Source organism: Brassica napus, unplaced genomic scaffold (genome assembly GCF_020379485.1).
Source record: "Brassica napus cultivar Da-Ae unplaced genomic scaffold, Da-Ae ScsIHWf_118;HRSCAF=206, whole genome shotgun sequence".
In the NCBI taxonomy this organism is placed as follows: domain Eukaryota; kingdom Viridiplantae; phylum Streptophyta; class Magnoliopsida; order Brassicales; family Brassicaceae; genus Brassica; species Brassica napus.
Window position 1 is genome coordinate 24,836 of NW_026014610.1, and position 16,228 is coordinate 41,063.

General features: G+C 31.7%; 1 protein-coding gene across 1 annotated transcript; it reads right to left on the reverse strand.

Moving 5' to 3' along the window:
- Nucleotides 1–13,896: 13,896 nt before the first annotated feature.
- LOC125596330 lies at nucleotides 13,897–16,209 on the reverse strand. The gene is made up of 3 exons (XM_048771512.1): nucleotides 16,065–16,209; nucleotides 14,795–15,934; nucleotides 13,897–14,678 (listed from the first exon to the last, which is right to left on the reverse strand). Exons 1-3 carry the CDS (start codon nucleotides 16,207–16,209, stop codon nucleotides 13,897–13,899), a joined length of 2,067 nt encoding a protein of 688 aa, XP_048627469.1.
- Between the last annotated feature and the right edge of the window lie 19 nt (nucleotides 16,210–16,228).

Consider the following 16,228-nt stretch of genomic DNA (forward strand, 5'->3'; position numbering starts at 1 on the left):
TTAGAATCTATTTTGTTCAAATAGAATCATTATTTTTACCAGCGGTTAACAAGTCATATTTGATTATTCATATTAATCAATCAAATATATAACATTTTTAAACATTTTAATAATCAATAAGAATATTAATAATAATTTTCAACTATAAAATTGAACTATGTTTTTATTTATAACCAAATATGTTAAAAAATCTAACTAAATCCTACTAAAAGTTTTAAATTTTTTTATAAAACAATGCATTAGTTAATTTTGTAATTAGTAATATAATATTACTACAAACTAATGTTAATTTATAAAAATAAAAAATAAATGAAATTATGTATAAAGTTTATAGTTACAGTCTATATTATATTATATTAAAATAGAAGTAATATATACATTAAAAATGATAAAATCAAATTGATAAATTAACCTATTTTATTGAAAAAATAATTTTATTTAAATAAATATTTATCATTCACCGTTAAAACGGGTTAGAATTCGTAAACTATGTAATATTTTTAGGGAGAATTTCATATTTACCACTTTCATGTTACCATTATTCATCTTTACCACCACTAAATGAACATTTTCAAAAGTACCTTCTTCGTTAAGTGACAAAAGACTTTTATACCATTTTTTTCTATATATATAATAAATAATTATTTAAATAAAAATATAAAAAAAATATTTTTTTATGTTTTCGAATTATACCTTTTTTCAAATTCGAACTTTTTTATAAAAATCTTTTTTTGGATTTTTTTACTCAAATTTTTGTTTTTCAAAATTTATTTTTGAAAATCAAAAATTACATTTGAAACTACTTTTATTTTTTAAAAATATTTTTTAAGTATTTATTTATATATTTATTAGAATCCTAAATTTCACATTCCAAAAACTCTACTCAACCCTCAATTTTAGATCCTATGTCTAAATTAGTTAACCACATGGGTATAAATGTCTTTTACCTTCATTTAATGTTAGAGTAAAAATGGTTAGTGTAAACATAAAAAGTGGTAATATGAATGTGGTATATGTGACACTTTCCCATTTTTTTATACAAAGTAAAATTATGAACATATTTTAAACTTTTATATCTACAACTATATATTATATTTTTACTTATTTTGAAACTCACAACAATATATTATCCAAAATTATTATATAAAAAATATGATAGTATATAAGTAACCTTTAGTTTATGTATTATTTACAAGATATATTGTTAGAAACTTTGAAATTTTAATATTTTATTAAATATATTAATTAAAAAAAAAAGTTAACTATAAATTCAACTTATGTTTTAATTATAATAATACCCTTTTAAAACTATAAAAATATTACGAAAAAATATATTAAAAAAATGAATTAGTTTAGTAAAATTACATAAAAATTCATATAATCTTCCAAACTTATAAATAGTTATGTAATTTTTTAAATTTCTTTTGACCAAATATATGAAATTTTAAAAATAAATATTCCAAAAAATGATAATATTCAAATTTTACGAAAGATAAACTCATAGATGCTAAAGTATTATTTTTTGAAAGGCAATACAAAAACAATTATGTTGTAAGAATAATAAATAATATTATATTTTGAAATTAATAACAGAAAATAAGAAAACTTAATACCATAACATCCAAAAATATATTTTATTGTTAAAATTTACTAAAATAGTATGAAAGATTCTACTAAGTATAAAAATTAGCTATATTATTTAAATAAAACAATGTATTTATTATTTGAGATGTCAGTTTTATAATATCTCTTTAATATTATTTGAGAAGTCAGTTTCCTATGTGTTGCTCTCACGTTAACTCTCACGATGGCTGATTACATTGATACCCTTTATGAATTAAATTATTACATTTAAAATACTATTATTTACTTTTTACTTAGTTTCCTTTTTAAAATTTTCCAAAAATATATACATATATTAAACAAGGAGAATTTTTATAAAGTAAAAAAAAGAATTAAAAAACCAAAATATATGTATATATAATATGATTACTTAAAAAAGGAAAAGCTCACAAAATAATATTACTTTTAAAAAATATTTTTAAATAATATAAAGTAAAAAAACGAATTGAAAAACGAAAATATATGTATATATAATACGATTACATAAAAAAGGAAAAGTTCACAAAATAATATTACTTAAAAAAAATATTTTTAAATAATATAAAATATATTTTAGAAGTAATAAAATATTTTCTTTATATCTATATTTTCTTAGATGGGAAAAATAAATTTGTATATAATGTGATTTCATTAAAAATAATTTACACAGATAATCTTGATATTAGAAGTAATACAAAAAAATTAAAAGTAATAGAAATATTTTTACATATCTATCTATTTTCTTAGATGATTACATAAAATAATAAAGTAACATAAATTGATATATGTTTAATTGACTAAAAATAGTTTGTAACTCAATATACTCACAACATGAGTGACTCGACTAATCCAACTTATATCTAAAATCATAAATTTAACTAAGATAAAAATATATAATTTTATAAGAATAGTAATTTATTTTATAAATATAAATCATATGACAACTCAAAACATATTAAAAATGAAAATAAAATGTTAACTAACTGTTACAATTTAGTTCTTTTGTAAAATTTATATATATGCATGAAACTTCAGAATATTATCGTTATATTAATTTATGTAATTTGGTATCAGACACTTTAGTTTATTTTCTTATCTAAGCACAATATATCTTAAGTTATACATAATCTTCATAAAATATATTTACATATATAAGACAACAACCACCTAAATGCAAATAGAAATTAATCAAAATTTTAATATATAGAATAAAAAATATTATAGTTGAATTGAGAGATGCAATCCAACTTACTCAAATGAAAACTATATTAACTTTAAAAACAACAAAATTGATTAGATATAATATATATAAAATCATATGTATAATTAAAGTAATAGATATTATTAATATAAATGATACATACAAATTATAAATTAATGTAAGATTAAAAGTAAATGGCAATCAATTATTATAGTATATTTACTTTAGAAATATTTATACCTGTGCATGAGCACGAGATAATCACCTAGTAACTAAATAAATTTTAAAAATATATTTTTGCAGTAACAATTAATAACAAACTAAAATTATAAAATCGATCACTATATATTAGTAATGTCGAATAAGAAACCTAAAAAATAAGATGATAGAGCTACACAATAAATAACATTAAAATATAAATCTTATATTTAAACGTTTATGATAATATTAACGCTATATATTTATAAAATGGAAAATACACGCACGAATGTCAAACTCTAGTAATGCATTTATTTTTTGCCCACTACTCTATTTCCACTATAAAATTGATTAAAATTGAAAAATGAACTCTATCATGTGGTTATTTCACTTTTAAAATAAATTTTAAACTGAAGATAACGATTTTAAATCAATATACAGACGAGACTGTCTTCTAAAATCTATTATGGCAGATTTTGTATACTAATAACTATGGGATGCATCTCATTGGGCAAAACCAAAACTTAACTTCACCCATTTTAGTTTTCATGTGCCATGTGCAGCAATATAAACTTAAATTCAAATTATATATCAAGAAAATGTTTTAAATATTTTAGAGTTTATTAATTTTACTAATATTTTAATAAAAATCTTGATTTAACTAAACATACAAATTAAAGCTCATTTGAATATCCAAAAAAGAAAAATCAATCTATAGACTGCAACTCCCTGACTTAATCTAGGTATTTCCATAAGTTCAAGATAGTTCCAAACTAATTTAAAATAGAAAACATATTTTCTAGCGCAAGTTTCACTTTACTGGGATTTGTCCTTAGTTAAGTTTTTAACAAGTTGGGGATATATTAACAAAAGCAAAAGTTGTTCCTTGGACACTTTAACTAGTTATGTTAATTGTAGTTATACCATTTCTATTGCTTTAGGGTTTACTCCTACAAACGTCATGAAATTATCTTATACACAAGTTAACTTAATTTAGTTAGTAATTGTTTGTCGGATATAAAATTCTGGACTAAATTTGGTCAACTGTGTTGATCAAACCTTTTTTTTTTTTTTGACAAAGGGCTTTTTGATAAAACCTATATATATATATATATACATATACATATAGCTAATAACAAAAAATTATGTCGGTAATATTTATAGAGATTATTGCTTTATCTTAAACATAAGAGTAAAAGTTTTACAAAATCCTTAAAATAGAAAATGATATATATTATTTTGTATAAATTAGTAAAAAAATATTTAACTAACTAAAAATTAATTTAACAATATTATCATTAAAATTTAATTTTGTTTTTTTTTGTTTAACCTGGGGGTATCTCAGGCCAGGGCCCAGACTAATCCCCAAGGGGATGTGCAGCCCACAGATAGACTCTCTCTCCGGGTATTCAAATGGGTCCGAAAGCATGGGTCCATATCCGTGTGGGTGACAGGATGGGCAGTTCGCCACCGCCTGGCGTCGAACCCGTGAACATGACAATTGGCCTCCAAGGTTCTTCGCCAAACGGGCTACCTCATCCCGTCAAATTTTAAATTTTCAATGACAAGAAGTAAACAAAATGTTAAATCTGTATATCGATTCTATTTTTTGTTTTTCTTGCAACTGATTTTATATTGATTCTATTTTAATAGAACATATACAAGATTTTTTTTGTAACTTTTTATAATAGAATATATACAAGATGTTGTAGAAGATAATGTTGGTTGGGATATTTTTTGAATGAATATTAAACTTTTATTTATATCAAAAACTTCTTTGTCGATAGATGTGAAATTGTTTTTGAAACATTTGGCAAATCTTAAACAATGACAACTGAACCATAAACCTAAGTATTAGTTAGGATATTAAACATTTTTCATTTTGAAGATCGAAGTTTATAGGGACATTTAAAAAAAATTATGATCGATTAATTGGATACAGGTTTTCTCCAAAATGACCAAATACTTATAATGAAAATTATCTATTCTATTAAAACATCAGCATGACCAATTGATAAAATGTTGTGTCCAATTTAAAAATATAACTGCAATGAATTGATTAAATAGAATATTGTGTTGATATGTTAATAACTGCCACGATCCATGTTTTTGTAACTGCATTGAACTGATTAAATAGAATATATTATTATCTGTAGTGATATAACTGCATCGATCCATATTTTTATAACGGCATCGAACTCAATAACTGCATGAACTATTTGTACACTTCGTAAGTTGGAGTATCTTTACAGTTATATCATTGATATATCTTTTTATAATGATATGTTGATTGTTTCTCATAATCTCGGTTAAGAAGTATAAAATGTAATTATTAAATTATACACTTTATATTTGTTAAGAAATACAAAAGAAAACACTTATAGTAGTTTTACTTTTTATTTTCACCCCTAATATTGGGAAAGAAAATATATACTCTTTCCGTTCCCAAAAGATCTATGTTTTAGTATTTTCACATTTTTTATTAAACATATTAAAATTTAGCTATAAATGCATAGTTTTTTTATAATTTTATATTTCTTATATTTTTAAACCGATAAGATTTTAAGAAATACAATTAATGTTTTTAATTTCTCATTATTAGTTGAAAAAATTGCATTGAAAATATAGAATATGTATTTTTTTGAAATATTTTTTTATTTAGAATATAGAACTTTTAGGAACGGAGAGAGTACTATTTTCACCGATTACTACATCATAATATCTAGCTATAATAAACTTTAATATATTTTTCAAAAATCATTATCACACTACAGTACACATAACTTATATCTCAATCCAAAAAATTGAGACTTATTCAATCAAACATTAATTTAATCAAATTTGAAATATTTTACACAAACATTAAGTTTATCGATTAACAAAGCACGTGATGTTAAAATAAAGTTTAACAGGGTTTAAGTGAAATTTTAATTGAAATAAATATTCATATAAACTCATTTACTACAATAGGTTTTAAATAGGTTGTTCGATTAATTTTTTTTTTTATTAAATATGATCTTACTTCAAGTTAGTGAAGACCATATTAACCATTTATATATATATAAATGGTTGAAAACTTTAGAAATAAATTTTTAAATAATTTCTGAAATGTGTATGGCGCAAGTGTATAGTTATGCAACTTTACATATTTAATATAGTTACTAAAAATATCTATTCTATTAAAACTCCTGTATGACCGATTGATATTTGTTTCGTCCAATTATTTATAACCTACTTTCTTAAAAATTTAACTGCCATGACATGTATATATATATATATTATAATCTCTTCTTCCCTTGGTATTTTATAACCTCCCGATGAAAAAAAATGAAAAAAAAATAACCTCCTCTTCCCTTTACTTCATATCATTTCGGGATGCATTACTTTGAATGGAAAAAGTATTCGACTACAATCATTGACAGCAACCAATTCATCTATTAGATGCTTTGATTTTCGCATGCCTGATACAATTCTGTATATACATTATCAATAACAATTAATAGCATTTATATTCATAGTATCAATAACTATGTTTACAAATAAATAAATAATTATACCAGCTTTAAATATCGGACGGTTTGAATAAAAATATCAAATAATTTAGATAATTTTAAATTTATGGATAAAAATATTCGGGTAATTTTGTTAATAAATAGTATTTTTAGTATATTTAACTATTTAAAAATTAAGTATAATTAATATTTGTAGGTATATAATTCCATTTTAAAATTTTGGATACCTATTTGGTTAGCGGTTTGGTTTCGTTCAATTCAATTTTTTGGTTCCAGAGATATATGATTCACTTGATTATTTATGAATTAGGTTTACATTTGGTTTTAGTTTTTTGGTTCTGGATAAATGTGTCTAAACCTATACAATATCTTATATAGAAATTAGGGGTGGTCGTTCGAGTACTCATTCCGATTTGGTTAGGATCTAATTCGGATTTTGGGTTTTCGGAGTTTAATATTTTAGCCTCATTCAGATATTTTTAAATTTTAGTTCTGGTTCGAATAACCCATTGAAATTATTTTAAAAATCTTAAAGTTCATATACTAAATAATATTGATAACTAAATTGTATATTGATATGTTTGTTGCTTCCTACGAGCAAAACACGTACCTATTTCATTTAACTACTTTTTACATTTAACTGATTTTATGAATGTGGAACGGGTGATATTCTTTTTTTTTGTTCAACCAGGAAGAGGGTGATATTCATTTTAAGCTATATATAAAAAATATACCGAAAAAACAAAACAAACAATATACCCGCGCTTTGTAGCGCGGGTCAAGATCTAGTTATTCTATTAAAACAAAAGTTGCATTGTTGAAAATTCGAGTACGACAATTGACCATATCTTAACTGTTTGGCCGTTGACTTTCGGTTCCTTATACTCCGGAGCTAGCGACGCACGAACTCAATAAAGGCTCGATTACTTATCGTAATATAAAATTCCAAAGTCTCACACAAATTCCAAAGAACGTAAAGAGATAAAATTAAAGTAATGAAAAGGAATAGTTTATAGATTATAGAAATTGATAATTCTTATTAGAGGCTTTGTACAATACTTATACGCGTTAGAAGAGAGTACTAGATCTAGACTAATTACAAATAAGGATCTCAACTATCTATATTTACATATATTTTTAATACACCTCCTCAAGATGAATGAAACACGTGCACTCCAATCTTGTTGCAAGGTTGCTGAAAGTGGTTCCGCGGAAGTGGCTTCGTCAAAGCATCAGCGAGTTGGTCTCGCGTAGAGACATGTGTAACACGGAGCTGGCCAGCTTGTATCATGTTCCTCGTGAAGTGATAATCCTTGTGAAGTGATAATCAAGTGCAATATGTTTCATACGAGAGTGGAACACCGGATTGGCACACAGATAAGTGGCTCCCACATTGTCGCAATATATAACTGGAGTTGTGGGTATGTCGATGCAGAGATCAGAAAGCAACGAGCAGAGCCAGGTTACCTCAGAAGCTCTATTTGCCACAGCACGGTATTCAGCTTATGTAGAGGAGCGTGCAACTCCTTTCTGTTTTTTGGACGACCAGAAGACCGGGTTACGACCAAGATAAATGATATATGCGTTTGTAGAGACGTAATCATTCATGTCGCCGGCCCAATCTGCATCAGAGTAAGCGTGTAAGGTGAGAGTGTTCTTGTGAAAGAATATTCCATGACTACGAGATAACGGAGGACCCGTTTTGCCGCCTGCTAGTGCTCCATAGTTGGTTTATGCATGAATTGAGAGAGACGTGCGACTGCGTAGGATATATCAGGTCTCGTAAATGCCAAGTATTGTAGACTGCCAACAAGAGAACGATATGGAGCAACATCGAGTAGAGGTGTGCCACCGTTGAGAGTCAGTTTTGGTGAAGTAGGTAGAGGAATGGCAACTGGTTTCGCATCAGCCATTTTCTGCTTGTTTAACAATCGTTGATGTATTTCTGCTTCATTAGATGAAGTACATGTGGTGTCCAGATGGCTTATATCCCAAGGAAGTAGTGAAGATCAATAGGGTCTTTAATGGAGAATCTTTCAGCAAATGATTTGAGGACCCTATCAACGACCATCGAGTTATTTCCTGTAACAAGGATGTCGTCCACGTAGACCAGAACATATGTGATTGTGTGTCCATATCGATGAATAAAGAGAGAAGCATCATCAGCGTAGTTGATGAAGCCTGTCGCAAGAAGGTGTTGTCTCAGGGAAAGATACCAGGACGCGGAGCTTGCTTGAGACCATAGATTGGTTAGCGAAGGCGACATACGTGAGTGGGCTTATCTTTGTCGATGAAGCCAGGCGGTTGCCGCATATACACAACTTCAGTGAGATCTCCTTGAAGAAAATCATTGTTAACATCCAATTGCTTGATAGGCCAAGACTGTGTAACTGCAACTTCAATTACTAAGTGGATGGTAGTAGACTTGATAACCGGTCTGAAGGTTTCAAAGTAATCTACATCATACCGTTGCGTATAGCCCTTGGCGACTAAACACCCTTTGCGACAACGAACTTGACCATTTGACAAGTATTTTGCTGTGAAAAGCCACTTGCAGTCGATGACATGTTGGTCTGGTTCCGGAGGCTCGAGATCCCAAGTGTGATTCACAATGTGCACATCAAACTCAGTGATAGCTGCTTCACGCCACTCAGTCTGCTTCATGGCTTGATTGATGGTTGTTGGTTCAGAGAGAGTGCTTTTGTTCCCTCAACTGTAAGAGTTAGTTTCTGAACAGGTTTGGATATGTTATTTTTGGCTCTAGTTTTCATTCTGTGGACATTTTGAGTGGGTTCAGTGACTAGATTTTGTGGTTCAGTAGGTTGCAAAGACATGGCTGGTTGGTTATGGGATATTTTTGATGTGTTTGTGTTCTGAGTCGTGGGTTGAGACTCATTTTGAAGTGGAGCAGTAGGCTCATGGGAAGAAGGGTCAGTCTGAATCGGCTGAGATTCGTTTTGAGAAGGAGCAGTGGGCTCCAAAGGAGGTAGAGGAGATGGAGTTTCAGAGTTAGGAGGCAATACCTGAGTGTTAGGCTGTGGAGGTGGTTGCTGGTGAAGAGTCTTGCACAAGGGTCGCATAACTCGTTGAGGTATGGCAGTGAGGGGTGTGGCTATAGGAACTGGAACTGTTGTCGTGTTCTCTGGCTCTTGTTGAGGAGCTGTTTTCATTGAGCGGTATGGGAACTCTGATTCCACAAAGTGAACATGTCTCGACATGTAGATGCGTTGTGTAGTTGGTTCAAGACAAAAATAGGCACTCTGAGAAGTAGAGTAACCAAGGAAGATACACCTCTGTGATTTATCTTGAAGCTTGTGATTATTGTATGGCCTCAACCAAGGAAAACACAAGCAACCAAACACCCTTAACTTCTCATAATTCGGAGGCTCTCCAAAGAGTATTTGATACGGTGACTTCATAGAGAGCGTGGGTGTGAGAAGTCAATTGATCAAGTACACAGCCGTGGAGAAGGCATACGTCCAGTAGTCTTTTGGTATTGATGCCGTGGACAGTAAGGTGAGGCCAGTCTCAACAATATGCCGATGTTTTCTCTCTGAAACACCGTTTTGTTGTGGCGTATGAGGCGGAGACGTAATATGTGTGATGCCGTGTGCTGCTAGAAAGATTTTTTAAGCAACATACTCACCACCATTGTCTGAAAAGAGTGTTCCGATGGAGGTTTGAAACTTCTTTTCGACGAGTGCTTTGTATGCAATGAACACTTCTTGGACTTGTAATTTCTTTTTGAGTGGATAGAGCCACGTGTACCGCGAGTAGTGATCAATAAAAAAAACATAGTACTTGAAGTTATCAATGGATGTTATAGGAGAAGACCACACATCACTGAAAACATATTCAAGAGGCCGAGAAGAAGCAATAGAAGAGTTTGTGAAAGGTTGTTTGTGGCTTTTATAAATTAAACAATCAGAACAAGACAAATGTTTTGAAGAACAAGCAATAGTTGGAAGAGAAAACTGAGAAACAATGGTGTTTAAAATAGAAAAAGAAGGATGGCCGAGCAGAGAATGCCATGAAGAGAAAGATGTTTTTGGATTTGATGAGGTAAGCATGGCCGTTGGATGAGAGTGTTGAATAGGCCACTGGTATAGCTCATTCTTAGTCCTGCCTTTGAGTAATGGGACCCCCGTGCTGAGATCCTTCACCTGAAATGAAGCAGGGGAAAATTCAACCGAAACACCATTAGTGTTGCATAGACGGTATACTGATATGAGGTTCTTATCAATATCAGGAACATATAAAATGTTTTGTAATGACATATTGCGAGTTGGATTTGAGAGAGTAGAAGAACCAGTGTGTAATATCGGTAGGCTTGAGCCATCAGCAATGAAAACATCATCTCCACCTTGATAAGGTTGATGGAGAGAGAGGTTGTTTAGGTCCGACGTGATGTGGTGAGTGGCACCTGAATCAAGTAGCCAGTTCACTGCAAGGTATGGCGAATTGACCACAAGATTTGCGCGTTGTTGCCAAGGCCGGAAGGGACTTGCTTGTTGGTTTGTTGGTGTTGATGCGTGGAGTTGCTGCTGGAGCTGAGGACAGCAGCGTGCACTGTGACCTTGAGTGTTGCAGAGTTGACACTTACCCAAGTAGGGTTTGGACTGGTGTTGCTCATAGCGTTGGGGAGGCTGTGAGTAGTGAAAATTGTTGTCACCGCTGGATGAGTTGTTGTTGTACCTCTTGCTGTTGTTGTTGTGAATGTTGGAGTAGTTGTGCTGCTGCTGTCGATGTTGAACTGCATTCGCAGACATAGGGATCACTGCAGAGCATCATGGTTGGCCAGGAGTTTGGCCTCATGGTTGAGCAGTCGTTCGTGTATCTCAGTGATACTTGGAGGAGTATCTTTGCCCTCAATTTGATCCACAACCTTCTTGTAGTCTTCTGGTAATCCACCGAGAATCACTTCTACTTGATCTTCATGATCATATTGTTTGCCTAGAATTGCAAGTTGATCAAGTTTGGTAAAGGCGCCTTGAAGATACTCATCGGTCGACTTGTTTCCTTTGGTGTAGTACTTGAGCTGATCCTTGAGTTGTTTGATGTGGCCGCGACTGGGTTTGGCATAGATGGAGGCTAGCTTCTCCCAGATCTGAGACGCAGTTGTCATACGAGACATGATAGGTTGGATCGAGGTGGATATGGCTCCAAGAAGAGCGCTCTATATCAGCTTGTCTTGATGAGTCCATCGAATGAACTCTGGATTCTCAGAGATGACATTGTCAGCAGTTAGTGTTGGCAGTGGGACAACACCAGAGGCTTCGAGATGATTGGCAAGAGCATAGCCATCCAGCAAAGCATGAACTTGCAAACTCTACATGAGATAGTTGGTGCTTGTGAGTTTTGACACATTAGACATGTTAATATGAAGAAGAGAATTGTTGTTGTTGTTGATGGAGATGACTTCATTGGTGTTCGATGAAGAACTCATGATGGCGGCTTAGAAAATTTTTTCTAAGTTTATGAGCGTCAGTTCTGATACCATATAGATTATGGAAAGTGATAATTCTTATTAGAGGCTTTGTATAATACTTATACACGTTAGAAGAGAGTACTAGGTCTAGACTAATTACAAATAAGGATCTCAACTATCTATATTTACATATATCTTCCATATAGTTGTTCCATCTCAAATTACATAAAAAATAGTTTTGTTCTTTATTTTTCTACAAAAAAAGAATGGTAAAAAATGAAAAGAAAAATTTATTCCTAATGAATGGTGATATTTTTAAGCAACATTAACGAATGTGTTATTCTTCGTCATTCATTGGTCACCATTCATACCCTTAGTTCCTACAGCCTAAATAAGCTATGAGATGATTTTCTTTATTTTGATATGCAAAAGAAAACAAGAAAATTTCAATATTACAAATCTATAACGATATAATATACCAATATATTAGAAAGATAATGAAAACAAAATATATATAATCTATTAATTTAGAGTCATACTTTTTATTTACCGTTTAGAAGTAATCGTAGAACCATTTAATTAGTTATTTGACATGTTTTATTTTATAATTTACATTAGTCATTTTAATATATAACATTTAAATAGAATAAAAAAGCTCTTTTTCAAAACAAAAACATTTAAATAGAATATCAAACAAAATCTACTTTCTTAAAATAATAATCCTTTATTTGTTATCTATACTTTCATCTTTTATATATTAAATGTATTTTATCACTATTAAATGTAACAAGATCACTTAACTTATAATCCCATTCACCTATATTTTAGAAAATAATAGTTAATTACAAATTTTACAAAATCTATTATCATAAAGAAACCTTAAAGATTGACAGCAAAAAACGAAACATGAAATAAATTTATCTTTTTATGCAACTCACGAAATTTGTATAAATTAAGACCGCATAGTTATTTTAATATTTTAATCATTATGTAAACCATTGTATTCATATATTATCATTTCAAATCTGAAAGCTATAAATAACAACGGAATATATTCAATAATCAGAATATATTCAGTGATATTTTATTTAAAAATAATTATTCAACTACAACCTAAAAACAAATATATACTAATAAATCTATTTTTTTAATTGTTGCAATCTTTAAAAATATATTTCAAAATTATAATTATAATTATAATTATAATTTAAAAACTGATATTACTTAGAATCTGTCCGATTCTAAGTATGCAAATTTTGTCAATCGGGATAGAGAAACAAACTAAAAAATTTAAAATATGCAATTTTTTCTTTATTTCCAACAATAATGATCTTACAAATCTTACAAAATAAGATTTTTATCAACTGATTTTCACTATTCATCTAACTATTATAATAAAAATAAGGAAATTAACAAAAATACCACATTCATAATACTATTTTTCATGTTTACACTAACCATTTTTATCCTCACTTTTAATGAATGATAAAAGATATTTATAACCTAGGGGTTAACTAATCTAGACTTATGGTTTAGAATTGAGGGATGAGGTAGGATTTTTGGAATGTGAAATTTAGGATTTTAATAAATATATAAATAAATAATCAAAAATATAAAAAAAAATTATAAAAAATAGCCTCAAAAATAATTTTTGATTTTCAAAAATTAATTTTGAAAAAACAAATTCAAAAACAAATTTATAAAAAAAAATTGAATTTGAAAAGTATAATTCTATAGAATTTTTTTTATTATTTAAATAATTATTTATTTTATATATATAGAGAACAAGAGTATACGAGTCTTTTGCCACTTAATGAAGAAAATATTTTTTAAAATGTCTTTTTTTTTTTGAAATTTTAAATTGATTATCAACAAAAAAAAAAATACAGGCCACTGAGGTTTATGCTTTCATGAAAAGAAACACAAGTCTTAAAGAGAATAAAGCACTAAGAGTACTAAGTATTCCTAGCAAGCCATCGCTGCATCATGTCGCTGTAGAAGGCTGGCTTCCTGTGTCGGAGAGAAGAGATCCTGTTCCGATTGGTCTTGTCAATGTACCTGACCATTTGGCTAGCGCTGAGGGAATTTCCATTGTGACGCTTACTGTTTCTTTCACGCCAAATACTATAAATGCTAGCTTGGAGAGCAAGCTTGAGGAGGCAAGTATCGATCTCCTTCCTGCGAGGAGACAGAAGAGATGTGACGGTGACAGCCCAATCAGGATTCACTCGAGATCCCAGCATGAAACCTACGAGATCAATCCACACCGTAAACGAGTAAGGGCATGCGAAGTATAGGTGGTCGCGGGTCTCATCCGGTTCACCACAAAGGAGGCACGGTTGAATGCAACCCCAAGCTCTACTTCTTGCACCCGTAGACAGTCTACCCTGAAACGCCAGCCATGTGATGAAAGCAAATCGAGGTATGCTTTGTTGAAACCAAACAACTTTACTCCAAGCGATCTTAGGGTAGTGAGTCCTAAGTTGCTCCCATGTTGCTTTACTGCAAAATGCCGGTTTGTAAACCCCATCCCCGTGGTGCCATAGACGACGATCATCAGCAGCGTCCTCCGCCGGAGCTGGAACAGGGTTGATGTAGGCCATCATCGCCCGTAGGTGATAGCCACGACACCGACGAATGTTCCATTGTCCACCAGAAGCCGCTTCCGAGACCGTCGCATAGCGGGGGATACCTAAGACTTGTGTTCCTAAATCACCCGTGATGTTTAATAGCCGTCCTACACTCAGCCAGTTATCAAACCAGAATAAGGTGGTCTCGCCATTACCAATCTCTGATCGGAGGAATGAAGCTGCTCTGTCCTTGAGTTTCAAAGTTTTCGCCATATCCAAGAACCTACGTACTTATCACTGAGGTCACAGAAACTTTGAGAGCGAAGCAGATAAACCTTCGTCCAAGCGACCCAAAGGGAACCAGAGTTCGTGAGTAGTCGCCATATCAAGCTAAGTGCAAAAACTCGTGATATTTCCGTGAGACGGCTAAGGCCTAGACCTCCCTCATCCTTAGGTCTACACACATCATCCCAAGCGACCTTTGCTTTTGTATGCGTATTAGGCGATCCAGACCATAGGAATGCAGCACACATGCTTTCAATAGTACTGAGACAGCTCTTTGGAAGACGAAACACAGAGCACCAGAAGTTAGTTATACTGCCAATGACTGTTTTCACAAGCTGCAAACGACCAGCATATGAGAGAGAGCGACTAGACCATGACACCAGACATGTGCGTATCTGATAAATCAATGGTTCGTAATCTGTTTTGGTCATTGTCTTTGTGGTGAGTGGGAGACCGAGATATCTCACAGGAAGAGATTCTGTTGGAATGCCCAGACGCTGAACCTCATCCTTAAAGTCTTGACTAATACGGCCCGCCATGAATATAGAAAATTTAGCTGGATTGATCAGCAAGCCAGAGATACTCGCGAATTCTGATAGAACCTCGAACACGCCTTTCAGCGAAGCAGCTGCACCATCAGTAAAGATCATTAGATCGTCCGCAAAGCTTAAGTGTGTCAAGTTTACCTTGCTGCACGAGGGGTGGTAGCCGATACTGTGAGATTGAGCTGCCTTATTAAGCATTCTTGACAACACATTTATGGCAATGACGAACAGATATGGAGATAGAGAACATCCTTGTCGCAGGCCGCGTTCACTTCCGAAGAAACCTTCCAATTCACCATTAACCGAAACAGAGAAAGCAGCTGTGGAAAGACATGTGTGGATCCAGTGTACCAACATATCCGGAATGCCCATAGTGCGAAGAGTATTTGTAATGAAAGACCAGTTTACTGAGTCAAAAGCCTTCGATATATCCAGGTTGAGAACACTTCGAGGCTGGATTGACTGTTTGTGGTAGTCTTTGACAAGTTCAGTAGCTAAAAGGACATTCTCAAGAAGCAGCCGACCTTTAACAAACGCACATTGAGTAGGTTCAATCAGCTTTGGAAGCAACACTTTGAGCCTGTTGCGAGAATCTTTGAAATCACTTTGTACAAGATATTGCAACAGCTGATAGGCCTGTAGTCCTTTATCTCTTTTGCATCTCCATGTTTAGGAATGAGCGTCAGAATTGTCGTATTGACTCCTCGAGGCAGAAATCCGTACATGAAGAAAGACTGAACTGCTGTGACAAAGTCTTGTTTGATAATATCCCACGATGCACGATAGAAAGCTCAGGCCTACTCAGCCTCCGGAGCACCGTCAGGGTCCAGGAGTTTGTTGGGAGGGCAAGGAGTACAGCAACCACCATTTTTAAATCTCAGCCTCCA

Coding starts and splice junctions, on each gene's coding strand:
- LOC125596330 (XM_048771512.1), bottom strand. CDS start 16,209: ATGGTGGTTGCTGTACTCCTTGCCCTCCCAACAAACTCCTGGACCCTG. Junction 15,935..16,064: donor GCAGTTCAGTCTTTCTTCAT/GTACGGATTTCT, acceptor GTGATTTCAAAG/ATTCTCGCAACAGGCTCAAA. Junction 14,679..14,794: donor CCTCAGTGATAAGTACGTAG/GTTCTTGGATAT, acceptor GGCTGAGTGTAG/GACGGCTATTAAACATCACG.